This window comes from Melanerpes formicivorus, unplaced genomic scaffold (assembly GCF_026170545.1).
Source record: "Melanerpes formicivorus ecotype bairdi unplaced genomic scaffold, bMelFor1.0.p_v2 SCAF_688, whole genome shotgun sequence".
NCBI classification, from domain to species: domain Eukaryota; kingdom Metazoa; phylum Chordata; class Aves; order Piciformes; family Picidae; genus Melanerpes; species Melanerpes formicivorus.
The window spans coordinates 1-20,318 of record NW_027143040.1 but is presented as its reverse complement, the minus strand read 5'-3'; the positions used below and the strand labels follow the sequence as shown (position 1 = coordinate 20,318).

General features: G+C 46.2%; 1 protein-coding gene across 2 annotated transcripts in view; it reads left to right on the top strand.

Annotated features, from left to right (window-relative positions):
- The window catches only part of LOC137460654 (NADP-dependent malic enzyme-like), a 71,583-nt gene extending 60,845 nt beyond the window's left edge, over nucleotides 1-10,738 (top strand). For both annotated transcript variants that reach the window (XM_068170859.1, XM_068170858.1), the window contains 2 exons: nucleotides 3,237-3,370; nucleotides 10,549-10,738. In XM_068170859.1, the coding sequence (XP_068026960.1) occupies nucleotides 3,237-3,370; nucleotides 10,549-10,723 (309 nt within the window). In that variant the 3' untranslated portion in view covers nucleotides 10,724-10,738. The remainder of the gene's footprint in view (nucleotides 1-3,236; nucleotides 3,371-10,548) is intronic.
- Nucleotides 10,739-20,318: the final 9,580 nt, after the last annotated feature.

Here is a 20,318-nt window from a genome sequence, read left to right as displayed (position 1 = left end):
GAGAAAGTTCTTCACAGAGAGAGTTGTTAGCCATTGGAATGTGCTGCCCAGGGAGGTGGTGCAGTCACCATCCCTGGAGGTGTTCAAGAGGGGATTGGACGTGACACTTGGTGCCATGGTTTAGTCATGAGGTCTGTGGTGACAGGCTGGACTTTTCAGTGTTGTGCAGTAGGAAGACAAGGAACAACAGGTACAAGCTGGAACATAAAGGGTTTCATCTCAACGTGCAGAGAAACTTCTTTGCGGTGAGGGGGACAGAGCCCTGGAACAGGCTGCCCTGAGAGGTTGTGGACTCTCTTTTTCTGAAGACTTTCCAAAGCCACCTGGATGCATTCCTGTGTGGACTACCCTAGGTGATCCTGCTTTGGCAGGATGATCTCTGGAGGTCACTTCCAACCTCTTACATTCTGTGATGCTGTGAAAAACCTTTAAAATGCTTATTTACAGAAGTAGTTGTGAAAGTAGCTTAATAGTATTTATTTTCCACGGGAGACTAAGTGCAGAAACATTGCATTGCCATTTTTTTCTCTTTCATATCTTCTAAGATGTTTTCTCAAATACTGTTTTCTGAAGAAAGAAGGCATTTTATATGCAGTTGTGTAATAGGTGTAGAATATTAGCCAGCTGCCTAATGGTTTGTTTGTACTCTTAGTAGAGTAATAAATGTTATCTAGCCTCCAGTACATTAACTTTTGAATATGTTTAAGTTACATATTGCAAAGTGTATAAACATATTGGTGTTTGCCTAAGGCACAGATCTGTCAGTACTGGTTCTGAAGTGGAAGCAGTGCAAGAGCCATGCTAAAGGAGAGCTGTAACATATCATGTAGCCAACAACCAGTAGCTATAGCATGAAACAAATCTGTAAACGTCATAGATCATATATGGAAGAAACCCCACTTACTGACTGTGCTTTTTATTCCCTAAAACTAATAAAGATCTGATAGAATACAATAGGAATAGAATAGAATAGAATAGAATAGAATAGAATAGAATAGAATAGAATAGAATAGAATAGAATAGAATAGAATAGAATAGAATAGAATAGAATTAACCAGGTTGGAAAAGACCTTTGAGATCATCGAGTCCAACCTATCACCCAAGACCATCTAATCAACTAAACCATGGCACCAACCACCCCACCCAGTCTCCTCTTAAACACCTCTAGTGTTGGTGACTCTACCACCTCCCTGGGCAGCCCATTCCAATGGCCAGTCTCTCTGCGCTGGGGGAGGTTGAGGCTGGAGGTTTGGAGGAAGTTTTACACAGAGAGAGTGATTGCCCATTGGAATGGGCTGTCCAAGGAGGTGGTGGAGTCACCATCGCTGGAGGTGTTCAGGAGGAGACTTGACAGGGTGCTTGGTTGCATGGTTTAGTTGGTTGGGTGGTGTTGGATGATAGGTTGGACACGATGATCTTGAAGGTCTCTTCCAACCTGGTTTTTCCTATTCCTATTCCTATTCCTATTCCTATTCCTATTCCTATTCCTATTCCTATTCCTATTCCTATTCCTATTCCTATTCCTATTCCTATTCCTATTCCTATTCTATTCTATTCTATTCTATTCTAACTTCTTCCTAACATCCAGCCTAAACCTCCCTTGGCACAGCTTGAGACTGTGTCCTCTTGTTCTGTTGCTGGTTGCCTGGGATGATGTGGTCTGTCAGACCTTCCTGCTTGTAGTCAGTGCAGGAAAGTAAGTCTTCATCAGTCAGAGTCCTTATGTTAGTGTGCTAAACCTGTGGTCATATTTCTGCTGTAAAGGCATCCTCCTCTTTCTTACAATAGCTTGGCTAATTCCTGCTGTTGTTTTAGACAGACTTCACTTAAAAGTAGCTATTTAGCAGCCTCTGCCAGTCCACAAGCTGGATTTACTTGTCGGGCATTGTGTGACTGTCCGTGCAACATCCTAAATACTTGAAACTGTTTTTTCTGGAGGCAGTAATGAAATCCAGGAAGTCTGTACAGTTTTCTTACAGTAATTGAATGAGAATTTGAAAAACAAAGTAAGTTTGCATTGAACTCATTATGGCCATGTTTCCACTGACTTAACTTCACTAGGTGCTGAATGAGGTTCTTTGGCTGTAAAATGATAGTGATGACTTTACTGTACCACCACAGAGTTCTGTTAAAAATTCACATGAACATCTGAGATAACCCAAGATCTTGAAAGAAAATGTACAGATATTAAAAGCATAATGTTCACACTGTAAATGGACATTATCACAGAATCACTGAATGCCAGGGACTGGAAGGGACCTCGAAACATCAGCTAGTCCAACCCCCTGCCAGAGCAGGATCACCTATGCCAGATCACACAGGAACACATTCTGGTGGGTCTTGAATGTCTCCAGAGAGGGAGACTCCACACCCCCCTGGGTAGCCTCTTTCAATGTTCTGTCATCCTCACAGGGAAAAAAGTTTTCCTCGTGTCCATGGAACTTCCTGTGCCTCAACTTCCACCCATTGCCCCTTGTGCTGTCACTGGGTATCACTGAGCAGAGGCTGACTCCATCCTCTTGGCACTCACCCTTTATGTATTTCTAAACATTGATGTCACCCCTTAGTCTTCTCTTCTCCAAGTTAAAGAGCCCCAGCTCACTCAGTCTCTCCCCATAAGGAAGATGTTTCACTCCCCTAATCGTCTTTGTGGCTCTGCACTGGACTCTTTCAAGCAGTTCCCTGAGGTCCTTCTTGAACTGAAGGGCCCAGAACTGGACACAATATTCCAGATGCAGCCTCACCAGGAGAGAGTAGAGGGGGAGGAGAACCTCTCTGGACCTACTAACCACAGCCCTTCTAATCCACCACAGAATGGCATTGGCCTTCTTGGCCAGAAGAACACATGGCTGGCTCATGATCAACCTTTCATCCACTAGGACCCCTAAGTCTTTTTCCCTTTTACGGCTATCCATGCATTGTGTTTAGAAGACAGCCAAACATATGAGTGAGTGAGAATATACTGCTGCTCTCTTCCTCAGCTGCAACTTCAGAGTTTTTCAGGTAATAGTCTTGCAGTGTCAGAAGACATTAGCTCATTTTGTGCTGGGATGGAGCTATTATACCATACAGGGCTGTTCCCTAATGACTGAGTCAAAAAAGTGTTGCATAATTGTTAATCCTGTTAATGTTAAATAGTTTTTCTGATCCTGACTTCACCTGTGCTGTATTTTGATGCAGAAGAAAGCTCTCTCATATATATGTATACATTTTCTCTTCCCCTTTTCTTTTTCCAGGGCATGGCTTTTACCTTGGAAGAGAGGCAACAATTGAATATTCATGGACTATTGCCACCTTGCTTTCTTGGTCAAGACACCCAGGTTTATAGTATCCTTAAGAATTTTGAAAGGCTGACATCTGACCTAGACAGGTAAAGTATGGCTATGATACTTTATCCTAGTTATCAAACTATGAGTCCCCTCCTTTTATCCCCCTTTCTTCTTGTTTGTTTGGTTTGGTTTTGTTTTGTTTGTTTGCTTGCATTTATTTCGGTTTGGTTTGGCTTGGTTTGGTTTCTTTTAACGGTAGTAGAGATGAGATTTTGTTTCCAAATTGTGGTTGATGACTGGGAATTACTAAGCTCAATAGATACTTTTTGCTAGAATGCTTTCTTTAAAATATAAATCTACTCCTAATTTTGCATTGTAATGAGCAGCTTAGACTGGAAAGCTTGTAGCTTACTCTGATTGGAAAGAAGCTGTGTGTAAATTCATTAAGCCTGTAGAACAGCACAGAATAGAATAGAATTAACCAGGTTGGAAAAGAGCTATGAGATCATCGAGGCCAACCTATCACCCAACACCATCTAATCAACTAAATCATGGCACCAAGCACCCCATCCAGTCTCTTCCTAAACACCTCCAATGATGGTGACTCCACCACCTCCCTGGGCAGCCCATTCCAATGGCAAATTACTCTTTCTGTGAAGAATTTCTTCTTCACATCCAGCCTGAACCTCCCCTGGCACAGCTTGAGACTGTGTCCACTTGTTCTGGTCCTGGTTGCCTGGGAGAAGAGACCAACCCCCACCTGGCTACAACCTCCCTTCAGGGAGTTGTACAGAGCAGTAAGGTCTCCTCTGACCCTCCTCTTCTCCAGGCTAAGCAACCTCAGCTCCCTCAGCCTCTCCTCACAGGGCTGTGCTCCAAACCCCTCATAAGCTTTGTTGCCCTTCTCTGGACACCTTCCAGCAAGTCAACATCTTTCCTAAACTGAGGGGCCCAGGACTGGGCGCAGTACTCAAGGTGTGGCCTAACCAGTGCAGAGTAGAAGAGGCAGAATGACCTCCCTGCTCCTGCTGGCCACACTATTCCTGATACAGGCCAGGATGTATATGTAGTACCGTGACATGACATGGTTTAGCATGGCTGAAGCTTCCTTGCTAACTTGCATTGTGGAATTGCTGTGCTCTGAAATACCAAGCAATGTATTTGCTGCTGTTTCACATTCATTCTGTGTACAAACCTGCTTGGCCAAAAGGAAGTCAGTAAGAGGAAGCAATTCTATTCCACTGACTTAATTTGGAAAAGCTGTGGTGGATTCTGCAAGTAATTTAATTTAGGTTTTTTTTCCTCCCCTGTATGTTCTTAATTGGTTTTCTTCTTGCTATTTGTTGACATTGAAATTGTTTCCCCTGACACAGCCACATCTTCTGTCTGCCCTTCTCTGTCTTCAGACTTATACGGGTAAAATTTTGCACTGGCTATGTAAACATCAGGAGAGGTGCCACCAAATCACTCTTCCTGAGAATGCTGGGTTGTTGGTCTTTTTCCTTCATGTTCTCTGTCTTTAACAGTATTTCTATATAGATACTGATGCTGCAAAGTAAAGGGGCTGAGTATCTTACACAGGTTAAAAAAATAACAGAGTTTCCTCCAACTTTCCTTTATTTACTCCTCTGTTTCACAACATAAGAGCAATCAAATTTCAGTTTGGGGATCTTTTGATAGTTGATTTTGCCTTGTAAAATGCCTGCCAGTAGGAGCAGATGTGCTAAGGAATCGTCACTAATTTTCAGGTACTTACCAATTTTCATTTGGGTTTTGGATTATGCTTAGGCCTGTATCAGGAACAGTGTGGCCAGCAGGAGCAGGGAGGTCATTTTCCCCCTGCACACCGCACTGGTTGGGCCACACCTTGAGTCCTGTGTCCAGTTCTGGGCCCCTCAGTTTAGGGAAGATGTTGACTTGCTGGAATGTGTCCAGAGAAGGGCAACAAAGCTGGGGAGGGGTTTGGAGCACAAGCCCTGTGAGGAGAGGCTGAGGGAGCTGGGGTTGTTTAGCCTGGAGAAGAGGAGACTCAGGGGTGACATTCTTGCTCTCTACAACTCCCTGAAGGGAGGTTGTAGCCAGGTGGGGGTTGATCTCTTCTCCCAGGCATCAGCACCAGAACAAGAGGCCACAGTCTGAGGCTGCACCAGGGGAGGTTTGGGCTGGACGTTAGGAAGAAATTCTTGATTGGCCATTGGAATGTGCTGCCCAGGGAGGTGGTGGAGTTGCCATCACTGGAGGTGTTTAGGAAGAGACTGGATGGGGTGCTTGGTTGCATGGTTTAGTTGATTAGATAGTGTTGGATGATAGGTTGGATACAATGATCTTGAAGGTCTCTTCCAACCTGGTCTAGTCTAGTCTAGTCTAGTCTTTCTGTGCTACTGTATTTCATTCCCTTTGCAGTAACAGACCGGCATGAAAAGTTCATAGGTGAAGTAAAGAGAAGGGGGAAAAGTGACACACTGACATTTGAATGCTTGGCAACCTTTTCTGATTTACTCGCCCAGTCCTTGGTTTTCATCATCTGAACCTCTTCCCTGAAATCTTCATTCAAGACTCCTTGTCTGACGACAGCTAATATTTTCCTCCCTTTTTATAGCACAAATGATTGTTCTCAGGGCTTTATTGCTTGTTTTCACTATGTTTTCAATTAAATTTGAGCTTCAGTAAAAGATTCCATTAATTCCTGCATTTTAAATGTATCTCTTTTAAAAAAACACAATGCTGAAAACCACTTCATGTTTTGACTCACATAGATTGTTTGGGTGTTGTTCACAGATGCATAGTTGTTGTCTAATGCATTATAACCAGCACCATATTGAGGATGAGGCATTTGTGGTTTCCCACTTAAGAATGAATTGTTGAGAAAGTTGACACCCCTAAGCAAGTTACTATGCTGAGAAAGAAGAGATATTTTATGCCTGCCACTGAGAAGTAGCCTTCTGATCAACATTACACTTTCCATGCTTTTTAGTCTGGAGAGGAGAAGATTGAGAAGGGATCTAATAAATGTTTATAAATACCTGAGGGATGGGTGTCAGGAAGGAAGGGACAGCCTCTGCTCACTTCACTGTGGCCTTCTAGTATCTGAAGGGGGCCTACAGGAAGGCTGGGAAGGGAATTCTCAGGATGTCAGGTAGGGATAGGACTAGGGGGTATGGAATGAAGCTGGAGGTGGGGAGATTCAGGCTGGACATGAGGAGGAGGTTCTTCCCCATGAGAGTGGTGAAGCCCTGGAATGGGTTGTCCAGGGAGGTGGTTGAGGCCTCATCCCTGGAGGTGTTTAAGCCCAGGCTGGATGAGGCTGTGGCCAGGCTGATGTATTGTGGGGTGTCCCTGCCCATGGCAGGGGGGTTGGAACTAGATGATCCTTGTGGTTCCTTCCAACCCTGACTGATACTATGATACTATGATTCTATGACACTTGTACCCTGTGATAGGACAAGGAACAATGGATGTAAACTACAGCACAGGAAGTTCCACCTCAACATGAGGAAGAACTTCTTGACTGTAAGGGTCACAGAGCACTGGAACAGGCTCCCGAGAGAGGTGGTGGATTCTCCTTCTCTGGAGACTTTCAAGACCCATCTGGATGTGTTCCTGTGTGACCTACAATATATCCTATGGTTCTGCTCTGGCAGTGGGCTTGGTCTTGATGATCTCCAGAGGTCCCTTCCACCCCCTAACATCCTGTGATCCTGTGAACTCCATAGGGGAGTTGCTCTAACGCTCTGAACATCTTTGTGGACCTGCTCCAGCAGTTTGATGTCTCTCTCATGCTGGGTGCACCAGAACTGAATAGAATAGAATAGAATTAACCAGGTTGGAAAAGACCTTTGAGATCATCAAGTCCAACCTATCACCCAACACCATCTAATCAACTAAACCATGGCACCAAGCGCCCCATCCAGTCTCTTCCTAAACACCTCCAGTGATGGTGACTCCACCAGCTCCCTGGGCAGACCATTCCAATGACCAACTGGATGCGGTACTCCAGGTGGGGTCTCATGAGAGCAGAATAGGGGGGGAAATCACCTTCCTTGTCCTGCTTGTCACACTTTTGATGCAGCTCAGGATACTGTTGGCCTTCTGGGCTGCAAGCACACATGCTCATGCTGACTTTTTCATCAACTTGCACGCCCAAAATTAATGTATATGATGAAAGGTGGTTCAGTATGCCTCAAGGCATGCTGAGGCACTCTTGCTTTTGAGATCTTTATCTGTGTAAAGTCTAAAATATCCTTAGTAACACAAGGGGAGGAGCACTGTTTTGCCTTGCTTTTGTCACCTCATTACACTCACCAGCTGCCAAACCCTCTGCAGGAGCCTTGCTTATGGTATTTGGTAAAGGTTTATATAGCAGGTCACAAAAGAAATGCTTCCCTGATTTACAGGGATACACAAACTAAGCTTGAATGAAACAAATGCAGATTTACTACACTGTTCTTTGTTAGATAACTATTTGTGTATTCCTGCAGTATGAGTTAGGTTCTATGGGTGCATGTGATGGCCGAGTGTGCTGAAAGAAAGTCCATGGGAACAAATATTTAAGCACACAAACCTCCAGGCTTTTGGAATGAATGTGTGGTATGCATTTCCTCCACATTTGTGTAATAGAATGGTGGGCATGTTAAACTTTGGGAGTGTAAGTAATTTGTAATCCATTGCAAATCAAAAGAAAAACCACCTACATAAAGTGTATACATAAATTAAAAGTTTTATGCAAGCTTACTGTTGTAGAGGGCTAGTTAAATGTTTAATACTGAACTTACCAAAAGTAGTGAAGAGAGAGGTGAGGTTTACAAAAAAAAAGGTATAGAATAGAATAGAATAAACCAGGTTGGAAGAGACCTTCAAGATGATTGTGTCCAACCCATCAACCAATCCAACCCACCTAAACAGCTAACCCATGGCACCAAGCACCCCATCAAGTCTCCTCCTGAACACCTCCAATGATGGTGACTCCACCACCTCCCCAGGCAGCCCATTCCAGTGGGCAATCACTCTCTCTGTATAGAACTTCTTCCTAACATCCAACCTAAACCTCTCCTGGTGCAGCCTGAGACTGTGTCCTCTTGTTCTGGTGCTGGCTGCCTGGGAGAAGAGACCAACCTCTGCCTGTCTACAACCTCCCTTCAGGTAGCTGTAGAGAGCAAGAAGGTCACCCCTCAGTCTCCTCTTCTCCAGGCTAAGCAGGCCCAGCTCCCTCAGCCTCTCCTCATAGTGCTTGTGTTCCAAACCCCTCCCCAGCTTTGTTGCCCTTCTCTGAAGACGCTCCAGCAAGTCAACCTTCTTCCTAAACTGAGGGGCCCAGAACTGGACACAGGACTCGAGGTGTGGCCTAACCAGTGTAGTGTACAGGGGCAGAATGACCTCCCTGCTCCTGCTGGCCACACTCTTCCTGATACAGGCCAGGATGCCATTGGCCCTCTTGGCTGCCTGGGCACACTGCAGGCTCATGTTCAGCCTACCATCGACCAGCACACCCAGGTCCCTCTCTGCCTGGCTGCTCTCCAACCACTCTGACCCCAGCCTGTAGCACTGCATGGGGTTGTTGTGGCCAATGTGCAGAACCCGGCACTTGCATGTGTTCAATCTCCTGCCCTTGGATTCTGCCCACCTGTCCAGCTGTTAGGTGTTCACAAAGTGTGAACTAATATAAATTGAAGTCACTTAGAGATTCATATTATCTGTCATAGTCAGCACTGAAATTTGACTTCCTGGTTGGGATCTTGAAGCAGTGCTGTATTCATTCAATATATGAGCAGTGATGGTCAAAAAGAGATCAAGCCATGATTGAACTTTATTTTCATTCTCCTTTCTCTATATTTTTCACCTTGGTTTTCTTTTTCAATAAACAGTAAACTTTTTCAAATGCAATTAAGAATTTATTTTGGTTAGGAGATAAAGCATAACAGTTTTCATTCCAAGCATAAACTTCAGCCACCAGAGGCCTTATATGTATGCTCTGGTTTTGAAAGTTTTGTCCTACACTATTGAGGTATTTATTTTGAAGTATTAGTCTGAATTTAAGAGGAAATTCTATCAAGGCACGAGCAGAAAAAGTCAACATTTTGAGTTTTATGTTTTTGAACATGTGAGTTAGCCTGTTTAAATTCTGTTTAATGATGTTTTTATTTCAGATAGAACAACTGATATGTGGGGATTAGGTTCTGACAGACACAAAACTCAATTACAGCCGAGTATTTTATACCTGAGAGGGATTAGCCTCCTGAGTATGTTGCGTTTATCAACTTTGTAATGGTCTCAGCTTCCCTCTGTCTCAACCAGTTTGTTATCCTTTGTGTCTAAACCATGGGCAGAATCCAAGGGCATGAGATTGAACACGTCCAAGTGCTGGGTTCTGCACATGCAGTGCTACAGGCTGGGGTCAGAGTGGCTGGAGAGCAGCCAGGCAGAGAGGGACCTGGGGGTGCTGGTTGATGGTAGGCTGAACATGAGCCTGCAGTGTGCCCAGGCTGCCTGGAGGGCCAATGGCATCCTGGCCTGTATCAGGAAGAGTGTGGCCAGCAGGAGCAGGGAGGTCATTCTGCCCCTGTACACTGCACTGGTTAGGCCACACCTCGAGTCCTGTGTCCAGACTGGGCCCCTCAGTTTAGGAAGGAGGTTGACTTGCTGGAATGTGTCCAGAGAAGGGCAACGAAGTTGGTGAGGGGCTTGGAATACAAGCCTTATGAGGAGAGACTGAGGGAGCTGGGGTTGCTTAGCCTGGAGAGGAGGAGACTCAGGGGTGACCTTATTGCTCTCTACAACTACCTGAAGGGAGGTTGTGGACAGGCAGAGGTTGGTCTCTTCTCCCAGGCAACCAGCACAACAAGAAGAGGACACAGTCTCAGGCTGTGCCAGGAGAGGTTCAGGCTGGAGGACAGGAGGAAGTTTTAGACAGAGAGAGTGATTGCCCATTGGAATGTGCTGCCCAGGAAGGTGGTGGAGTCGCCATCGCTGTAAGTGTTCAGGAGGAGACTTTACAGCGTGCTTGGTTGCATGGGTTAGTTGATTAGGTGGTGTTGGATGATAGGTTGGATGCGATGATCTTGAAGGTCTCTTCCAACCAGGTCTGGTCTGGTCTGGGCTATTCTATTCAATTCTATTCTATTCTATTCTATTCGTGCTGTTCAGACAAGGAGGCATTTAAATACTTTGAACAAGAAAGGCTGTTGTAGAGCAAGTATAGCTTTGATGATCTAAACACCTTTGTATTTCTGAATTTACCTTGTGTTCACCTGATTTCTTGCTAACTTCCTGTGTTTCTCCACAGATACATTCTGCTAATGAGTCTTCAGGATCGAAATGAAAAGCTGTTCTATAAAGTGCTGGCTTCTGACATTGAAAAGTTCATGCCTATTGTTTATACTCCCACTGTGGGACTGGCTTGCCAGCACTATGGTTTAGCATTTCGGAGGCCAAGGTATGTAAGTTTATCCTTCAAATAAAAGTAATTGTATCTTATTTGCCTCTTGGCAGATTTCTGCAGGGATTTTCTAGCCTAGCTGAATGTAAGCCAAGTCTGCAATAACTGAGATAATTCAAACTACACTTTTGGTCTGCATTAAACAATAATTTGTTTTGCATTAAGAGGGCAAATGGTTGTTTTCATTGTATTAAAACATGGGCACATTTTAAATCTCATTAACTGACTTTTTCCCTTAATCCTAATTGTGTTAGCTTTGTCTTTGCATAGACTGTCACCTACATAAATATTTATTTTCTAAGCATTTTATGCATGCATCTCTAGTAAAATAATATGTATACAGACTCTAGATGCTTTATTTATGAGCCTATAGACATCTTAAATGAAAAAATCAATTATCATCAAAGCACCTGTTTCACTGCTTAATAATTTGCTTCATAATTTGGTTACTGGACTGCTGTTATTCTGTATATAGGGTCTGTATTTATAGAGTGATGGGGAGGTGGTATGAGGGAAGAGCAGGCCATGGCTTTCAGGTGCATACTAGAGCAAGACTTTGGAGCCTTCTGTACAATTTTCTGTCAAAGGAAGAGAGAAATGAGCTGTATGTGCATAACTGTTAACAGAAATAGGTTTTTTGTAGTTAAGGCATTGATGGGAACTAAGAAGCTTGCAGGATTAAAGGGAACAAATGACTGCTCACAAATTCTTCATCAGGAGGTCTAAGCTGTCAGCCCGTGGCTTGGACCACTACACTTTGTGCTGGGTTAGAAACTGGCTGGAGGGCCGAGCCCAGGGAGTGGTGGTGAATGGTGTCACATCCAGCTGGCAGCCAGTCACCAGTGGTGTCCCCCAGGGATCAGTGCTGGGCCTCATCCTCTTTAACATCTTCATTGATAATCTGGATGAGGGGGTCGAGTCAGTCATCAGCAAGTTTGCAGGTGACACAAAGTTAGGGGCAGATGTTAGTCAGTTAGAGGGTAGAAAGGCTCTGCAGAGGAACCTCAACCAACTGTACAGATAGGCAGAGTCCAATAGGATGGCATTTAACAAGTCCAAGTGCCAGGTGCTGCACTTTGGCTACGGCAACCCCATGCAGAGCTACAGGCTGGGGTCAGAGTGGCTGAGAGCTCCCAAACAGAGAGGGACCTGGGGGTGCTGATTGACAGCCACCTGATATGAGCCAGCAGTGTGCCCAGGTGGCCAAGAGGGCCAATGGCATCCTGGCCTGCATTAGGAATAGTGTGGCCAGCAGGAGCAGGGAAGTCATTGTCCCCCTGTACTCTGCTTTGTTAGGCTGCACCTTGAGTCCTGTGTCCAGTTCTGGGCTCCTCATTTTAAGAAGGACATCGAAACACTTGAATGTGTCCAGAGAAGGGCAACAAGGCTGGGGAGAGGCCTTGAGCACAGCCCTGTGAGGAGAGGCTGAGGGAACTGGGATTGTTTAGCCTGGAGAAGAGGAGGCTCAGAGGAGACCTCATTGCCCTCTACAACTACCTGAAAGGTTGTTGTAGCCAGGAAGGGGTTGGTCTCTTCTCCCAGGCACCCAGCACCAGAACAAGAGGACACAGTATCAAGCTGCGCCAGGGGAGGTTTAGACTCGAGGTGAGGAGAAAGTTCTTCACCGAGAGAGTCATTTGTCATTGGAATGTGCTGCCCAGGGAGGTGGTGGAGTCACCATCCCTGGAGGTGTTCAAGAGGGGATTGGACGTGGCACTTGGTGCCATGGTCTAGTCATGAGGTCTGTTTTGATAGGCTGGACTCGATGATCCTCGAAGTTCTTTCCAACCTTAGTTATACTGTGATACTGAGGTGTCTGAGGGAGAAGATTTACAGCCTCAAGGTTTTGTTGTTAATGTAAAAATCATTTTGGCCTTGTGACTGACAGAATGAGTCAGGACCATCTGGCCAACTGCAGAAACCAAGAATTCCCACTTCTATACATGTTAAAAAGTTCAAAAAGACCTCAGGAATGCTTGCTTAAACCTGTTAAACAATCTTTGGCTTTTAGGTGCCTCCCCTAGCAAGTCATCTCCTTTTTTCCCCTCAATACCACCATGATGATTTTATTTGCTTTCCAGTAAGTCTTAAATGTGTCTGGAAATTGTCTTTGCCTAAGCAGGTCTTACTTACTGCCTTTTGTTTTGATATCCCTTGCTGTGTATGATACTGCACAAGGAGCACAGCTGCCTATGCAGTTACTTTTCACCTGGGGAGCGTCTGTGGAGGAAAAAAAAACTCTGTTCGAGGCTTTTCCAGAGTCTTGAACTCTATTCTTCAGGCTGATCTTAAGCACACTCAAGACATAAGGAAAAAACTGATCAGGGAGGTAGGGACAGGAGGTGGAAACATTTTCACAGTATAATTAAGGTTGGAAGAGACCTCGAGGATCATCGAGTCCAACCTATCAACACAGACCTCATGACTAGACCATGGCACCAAGTGCCACGTCCAATCCCCTCTTGAATGCCTCCAGGGATGGTGACTCCACCACCTCCCTGGGCAGCCCATTCCAATGATGAATGACTCACTTGGTGAAGAACTTTCTCCTCACCTCGAGTCTAAACCTCCCCTGGCACAGCTTGAGACTGTGTCCTCTTGTTCTGGTGCTGGTTGCTGGTTAATTCTTTTTTGATTTGGTGACATTTTAATCTGCAGTCAGACATGCAGTTAGCACAGATATACTTTAAAACAAGGACTTCTGAGTTCTCCATTGTGCAGCTAAGCACTCTGTAGCCTCTCGTGTAATGAGAAGTGAGTAGATGACAAAGCTTTATGGATTTGCTTGAATCCTTAATGCATGTCACCATAAGCTTACATTTTACTTCCCTTGTAGTTTCAGATATTATATGAAAAAGAACTATCAAAAGCAAGGCTTTGGACTGGCATTATTGCATACATTCTGCAGGCTTTGGGATAGCAGAACAGTATGAAATTACTAGAGCAACTAAATAACATTGTGCTATCTTTCTGTCTTCCCTATGGATTTTCCTCTTCCTGCTTGGAAAAACTTGTGTACTATTCTGGCACATGGATAGTAAACTTCCATTCTGATATCTTTAGATCTTCTGAACAATGGCAGCAATGATTCTCGTGCTCAGTAAGCACCCTGATAGTTGTATGTCCTTGGAAGTATGATTTGATTTACCAATGTCAGAATGCCAGCCTCATGAGGCTCAGCAAGACCAAGTTGCAGGGTCCTGAATCTGGGTTGGGGCAATCCCAGGCACCGATATGGGCTGGGCAGGGACTGCCTTGAGAGCAGCCCTGAAGAAAAGGACTTGGGGTGCTGGTGGATGAGAAGCTCAACATGAGTCAGCAGTGAGCACTTGCAGCCCAGAAAGCCAAATATATCCTGGGCTGCATCAGGAGAAGTGTGGCCAGTAGGTCAAGGGAGGTAATTCTCCCCCTCTGCTCCACTCTGCTGAGATCCCACTTGGAGTACTGTGTCCAGTTCTGGAGCCCCTATTACATGAAGGATCTGGACTTGCTGGAATGTGTCCAGAGAAGGGCTGTGAGAATGATCAGAGGTCTGGAGCTCCTCTCCTATGAGAACAGGCTGAGAGAGTTGAGGCTATTCAGTCTGGAGAATAGAAGAGTCCAAGGAAACCTTCTTGTGGCCTTCCAGTATCTGAAGGGGGCCTACAGGAAAGCTGGGGAGGGACTTTTTAGGGTGTCAGGTAGTAATATGAGTAGGGGGAATGGATCCAAGCTAGAGGAGAAGAGATTTAGATTTAGTCATTAGGAAGAAGTTCTTCCCCCTGAGGGTGGTGAGACACTGGAACAGGTTGCCCAGGGAGGGCATCCTCATCCCTGGAGGTTTTCAAGGCCAGGCTGGATGTGGCTGTGAGCGATCTGATGTAGTGTGAGGCGTCCCTGCCCATAGCAGGGGGGTTGGAAGTAGGTGATCCTTGAGGTCCCTTCCAACCCTGACAATTCTGTGAAGTCTGATTATTTTATTTTTTTTCTCCTTAAGAGTTCATTTTCTTACTGAAAATAATGAAATTCAAGGCAGGTTATACTACTTGGACAGTTTCCTTCCCTGAACTTAAATGTGTTGTTATATAGAACTTTCACACTGTGTTTTTCACTGCAGTTGAGCTGCTAATGATTGAATAGTATTTTAAACAATATTAAAAAATGAACTGAGGTGTCTTTTAGTGTTCAGTTGTACTCTTGGGCTCCTGAAGTCAGCCTTGGCTTTATTCATCTGTCCACTGCTTCCCCAGTTGCATGGGCGCGTTGTGTACGTGACTGGCTGGGGAGGCAGGCGAGACATTTAGAAAAGTCTGGTTTATTTCTAGTCCTGCTGAACTGCCTCACTACTTTCAAATAAGTCTTTTAGTGACTCATTTAAGTAAAGATGGCTGGAAAGCATTCAGGATCTCATAAATTATTTCTTATTTTTTTCTGAGGAAGAAAATAGCATCAGTCAAGTAGGGTGTAAAATTCCCAACATTATCTCACTACCTGCTCTCATCTGCCCACTCACCCAGCTGATGCCAGTGCTCATTAGACTCCTCAGAGGAAAAGACTGTAAAGAGTTTCTCCTTTGATAGATGCTTTGTTGCTTAAAAACTATGTATACTTCCTGATCTTCCATTGTGCTCTGTTACCAAGATCTGTTGGGTTTGGGGTTTTTTCCCCTTATAAAAAGAAGCTCTTCTAAAGTATTACACAAACCAGCTGTGCAAAGCAGTCAGCTTCATTTGGTTTGAATGATTCATTTAGTAGTAAGCAGTATACCAGCATGCCTCATAAACAGCACCCTCCATGAGCTGAACTCACAGGGAAGAAAAGAGAAACATTTAATTTAACATGCATAAGGAAAAAGGTGTGAAAAATACAACATTTAGTCCACTCTATGCATTCTCACTTTTCTTATTAGCTGATTTGTAAATATTTGTTTCAGTTCCTACAATTTAGGATTAAAAAAACCCAATTAAGTAGCTCCTATCCAAGGGCATGAGATTGAACACATCCTGCTGGGGGCAGGAGTTGATCTGCTGGAGGGTGGAGAGGCTTTGCAGAGGGACCTCGACAGGCTGGACAGATGGGCAGAGTCCAAGGGCAGGAGATAGAACACATCCAAGTGCCAGGTTCTGCACATCGGCCACAACAACCCCATGCAGTGCTACAGGCTGGAGTCAGAGTGGCTGGAGAGCAGCCAGGCAGAGAGGGACCTGGGGGTACTGGTTGATGGTAGGCTGAACATGAGCCTGCAGTGTGCCCAGGCAGCCAAGAGGGCCGATGGCATCCTGGCCTGCATCAGGAAGAGTGTGGCCAGCAGGAGCAGGGAGGTCATTCTGCCCCTGTACACTGCACTGGTTAGGCCACACCTGGAGTCCTGTGTCCAGTTCTGGGCCCCTCAGTTTAGGAAGGAGGTTAACTTGCTGGAACGAGTCCAGAGAAGGGCAACAAAGTTGGTGAGGGGTTTGGTGCACAAGCCCTATGAGGAGAGGCTGAGGGAGCTGGGGTTGCTTAGCCTGGAGAAGAGGAGACTCAGGGGAGACCTTATTGCTCTCTACCTGAAGGGAGGTTGTAGACAGGCAGACGTTGGTCTCTTCTCCCAGGCAACCAGCACTAGAACAAGAGGGACACAGTCTCAGGCTGTGCCAGGGGAGGTTCAGGTTGGATGTTAGGAAGAAGTTCTATACAGAGAGAGTGATTGCCCATTGGAATGGGCTGCCTGAGGAGGTGGTGAAGACACCATCACTGGAGGTGTAGAGAGCAAGATCTTCCCCCAGCGTCCTCTAGATCGTGTTTACCAGGTTGGTAGTTGCAAGGAATGGTCTTATTATTCAGTTTAAATCCATAAGGGTGTTTTTTAGATTCATAGAATTGTTAGGATCAAGAATCGTCTAGTTCCAACCCCCCCTGCCATGGGCAGGGACACCTCACATCCAGCCTGGTCTTAAAAAGCCCCAGGGATGAGGCTTCCACCACCTCCCTGGGCAACCTGTGCCAGTGTCCTCACCACCCTCATGGGGAAGAATTTCTTCCTTACATCAAATCTGAATCTGCCCATTTCTAGTTTTTTTCCATTCCCCCCAGTCTTATCACTCACTGGCACCTTAAAATGTCCCTCCCCAGCTTTCTTGTAGGACCCCCCTTCAAACCTGGAAGGCCACAATATGGTCTCCTCAGAGCCTTCTCTTCTCCAGACTGAACAGCCCCAGCCCCCTCAGTCTGTCCTCATAGGAGAGGTGCTCCAGCCCTCTGATCATCCTCGTGGCCCTTCTCTGGACACCTTCCAGCACCTCCAGATCCTTCAGGTAGATTTCTTTATGTTGTGAAGTGAATTTGAATCCCTTGGCTCCCAAATTATGTCTTCAGACAAGGAATACTGGAAATTAATTTAGAGTTTAAAAACTAGGTGCCCTGTGTGACCATGAAAGGAGATCCTCTTTTGTGACTCCCTTACATGTTTTTAGACTACCGTATGTGCTCACATGATGTGCTTACAGTTAGGACACTGTGCTCAAACAAGATGTTTTTTCATCCTGGCTGACCAGATGGCTGTCTGGCTAAGCAACTTTGCTCAAGAAAACCAGCTGCAAAGTAGCTTGACTCACTGATTTGAGGCTTGTCTGGGTAATTATTATTTGTTTGGAAAATTTAAACTCAAAACTGCATTACTTGCTGTGGATATTCATCTTAAAATCCACCAGCTTAGTGAATAAGAGCATCATCCTAGAAACAGCATGGGTCTGAAAGCAGTTCTTTAACTTGTGCCTACCTATACCACATGGATTCAGAAACATAATTTAGAAGACCACTCTCTCTGGTCTTCCTCATAACCAAGGCTTTTGACACCATCCCCCACAGCAAACTCCTAGCCAAGCTGTCAGCCCATGGCTTGGACAGGAGCACACTGCATTGGGTTAGGAACTGGCTGGATGGCCGAGCCCAGAGAGTGGTGGTGAATGGTGCCACATCCAGGCTGGCAGCCAGGCACCAGTGGTGTGCCCCAGGGATCAGTGCTGGGCCCTGTGCTCTTTAACATCTTTATTGATGATCTGGATGAGGGCATTGAGTCCATCAGCAGTAAATTTACTGACGACACCAAGCTGGGGCAGGAGTTGATCTGCTGGAGGGTAGAGAGGCTCTGCAGAGGGACCTGGACAGGCTGGACAGGTGGGCAGAGTCCAAGGGCATGAGATTGAACACATCCCAAGTGCCAGGTTCTGCACATTGGCCACAACAACCCCATTGCAGTGCTACAGGCTGGGGTTAGAGTGGCTGGAGAGCAGCCAGGCAGAGAGGGACCTGGGGGTACTGATTGATGGTAGGCTGAGCATGAGCCTGCAGTGTGCCCAGGCAGCCAAGAGGGCCAATGGCATCCTGGCCTGCATCAGGAAGAGTGTGGCCAGCAGGAGCAGGGAGGTCATTCTGCCCCTGTAACACTGCACTGGTTAGGCCACACCTCGAGTCCTGTGTTGAGTTCTGGGCCCCTCAGTTTAGGAAGGAGGTTGACTTGCTGGAGCGTATCCAGAGAAGGGGCAACGAAGTTGGTGAGGGGCTTGGAACACAGCCCTATGAGGAGAGACTGAGGGAGCTGGGGTTGCTTAGCCTAGAGAAGAGGAGACTCAGGGGGTGACCTTCTTGCTCTCTACAACTACCTGAAGGGGGGGTTGTAGACAGGCAGAGGTTGGTCTCTTCTCCTGGGCAACCAGCACTAGAACAAGAGGACACAGTCTCAGGCTGCACCAGGGGAGGTTTAGGTTGGATGTTAGGAAGAAGTTCTACACAGAGAGAGTGATTGCCCATTGGAATGGGCTGCCTGGGGAGGTGGTGGAGTCACCATCATTGAAGGTGTTGAGGAGGAGACTTGATGGGGTGCTTGGTGCCATGGGTTAGTTGTTTAGGTGGGTTGGATTGGTTGATGGGTTGGACGTGATGATCGTGAAGGTCTCATCCAACCTGGTCTATTCTATTCTATTCTATTCTATCTATTCTATTCTATTCTATTCTATTCTATTCTATTCTATTCTATTCTATTCTATTCTATTCTATTCTGTTCTATTCTATTCTATTGGTTGAGGGAAGAAAGTGGCTCCTTCAGAGTATAGGTCAGTGTGGTGTGTTGAAATTTCCCTCCCCAACATTAACTTTGCCAAACCAGCTCAGTTGGAAACAAATGGAAGCTGTATTTACAAGCAAAACTGCAATCTACAATGGAATGCAATGAATATGTACAGAATATACAGGGTTTGCAATATATACAGGCATTTTACAATTAACAAACAACCGGAGAACCCCCTTGGTAAAAAAGACCAGGGAAGCTCTCCCTGTGTCCCTCTGCTCCCCACCCTCTCCAAAAGGGAGAAAGGAGCAGTGAAGAAAGTAGTGGTTAGACTCCACCAAAACAATACAGGCCAAGGTCAAGCAGAAGCAGATTAGTCTCACTTCAGAGCATGAAGGGAGAGGAGAGGAGAGGGGGAGGAGAGGAGAGGGGAGGGGAGGGGAGGGGAGGGGAGGGGGAGAAGAGGGGAGAGGAGAGGAGAGGGGAGGGGAGGGGAGGAGGGGAGAAGAGGGGAGAGGAGACTCGAGGAGAGGAGACTCGAGGAGAGGAGAGGAGAGAGAGGTTCGGGGAGGGGGAGGGGGAGGAGGAGACGGAGGAGGGGAGGGGAGGGAGAGGAGGGGAGGGGAGAGGAGAGAGGAGAGGAGGGGAGAGGAGGAAGGGAGAGGAGGGGAGGGGAGAGGAGAGGAGGGGAGGGGAGAGAGGAGGGCGAGAGGGAGAGGAGGAGGAGGGGAGGGAGAGGAGGGAGGGGAGAGTGAGAGGAGAGGAGAGGACGAGGAGAGGGGAGGGGAGGGGAGGGGAGAGGAGAAGGAGGGAGAGGAGGAAGAGGGGCGAAGAGAGGAGAGAGGAGGAGGAGAAGAGAGGGAGAGAGGGAGAGGAGAGGGGAGGAGGAAGAGGGAGAGGAGAGGGAGAGAGGGAGAAGAGGGGGAGAGGGGAGAGAGGGAGGAGGAGAGAGGGAGGGGAGAGGAGAGGAGAGAGAGAGGAGAAGGAGAGTAGAAAGAGGGGAGAGGTGGGCCGAGAGAGAGGCGTAGAGGGGAGAGGGGACGGAGAGCGGAGAGGGGAGGGGATACCGACGAGGAGGGGTTCCGTTCGGAGAGGTTTTTGGTTGAGGCGAGGAGCCCCCCGAATGTTTTTGTACAAGCAGTGTTATGGTAGATCTGTCTCCAATGGAATCATTTAGAATTATCTTTAGTTCCCTTTTTCACACCCCATAGTGATTTATATACATTCTTTTACTCTTCTACTTGAAATCTGTAACAAAAAAGGTGTAGCCTAAAACTACCACAGTTGGAGAAGGAATTCGGACCTGCACCAGATAAAAGCTTTAAAGGCTTATGCTGGGAATGTGATGGAGTTTGTGGTTTTGTTGCGGTGATCACGCTATCTTTGAGAGCATTGTCTCAGAATCTCTGCCAGATCACTTTTGATGCAGATTTTTCTATCCATCACTTAAAAAAGAGAAATTCCCAGAGTGAAAACTTCACCGGTTGCACCGAGCGTGTCCCATGCGTCTGGACAGCTTCAGCTGACTTGCCAAGGAACAATCTCTTTCTACAAATGGATTTCTGAAATGTAACAGTTCTTTCAATTATCT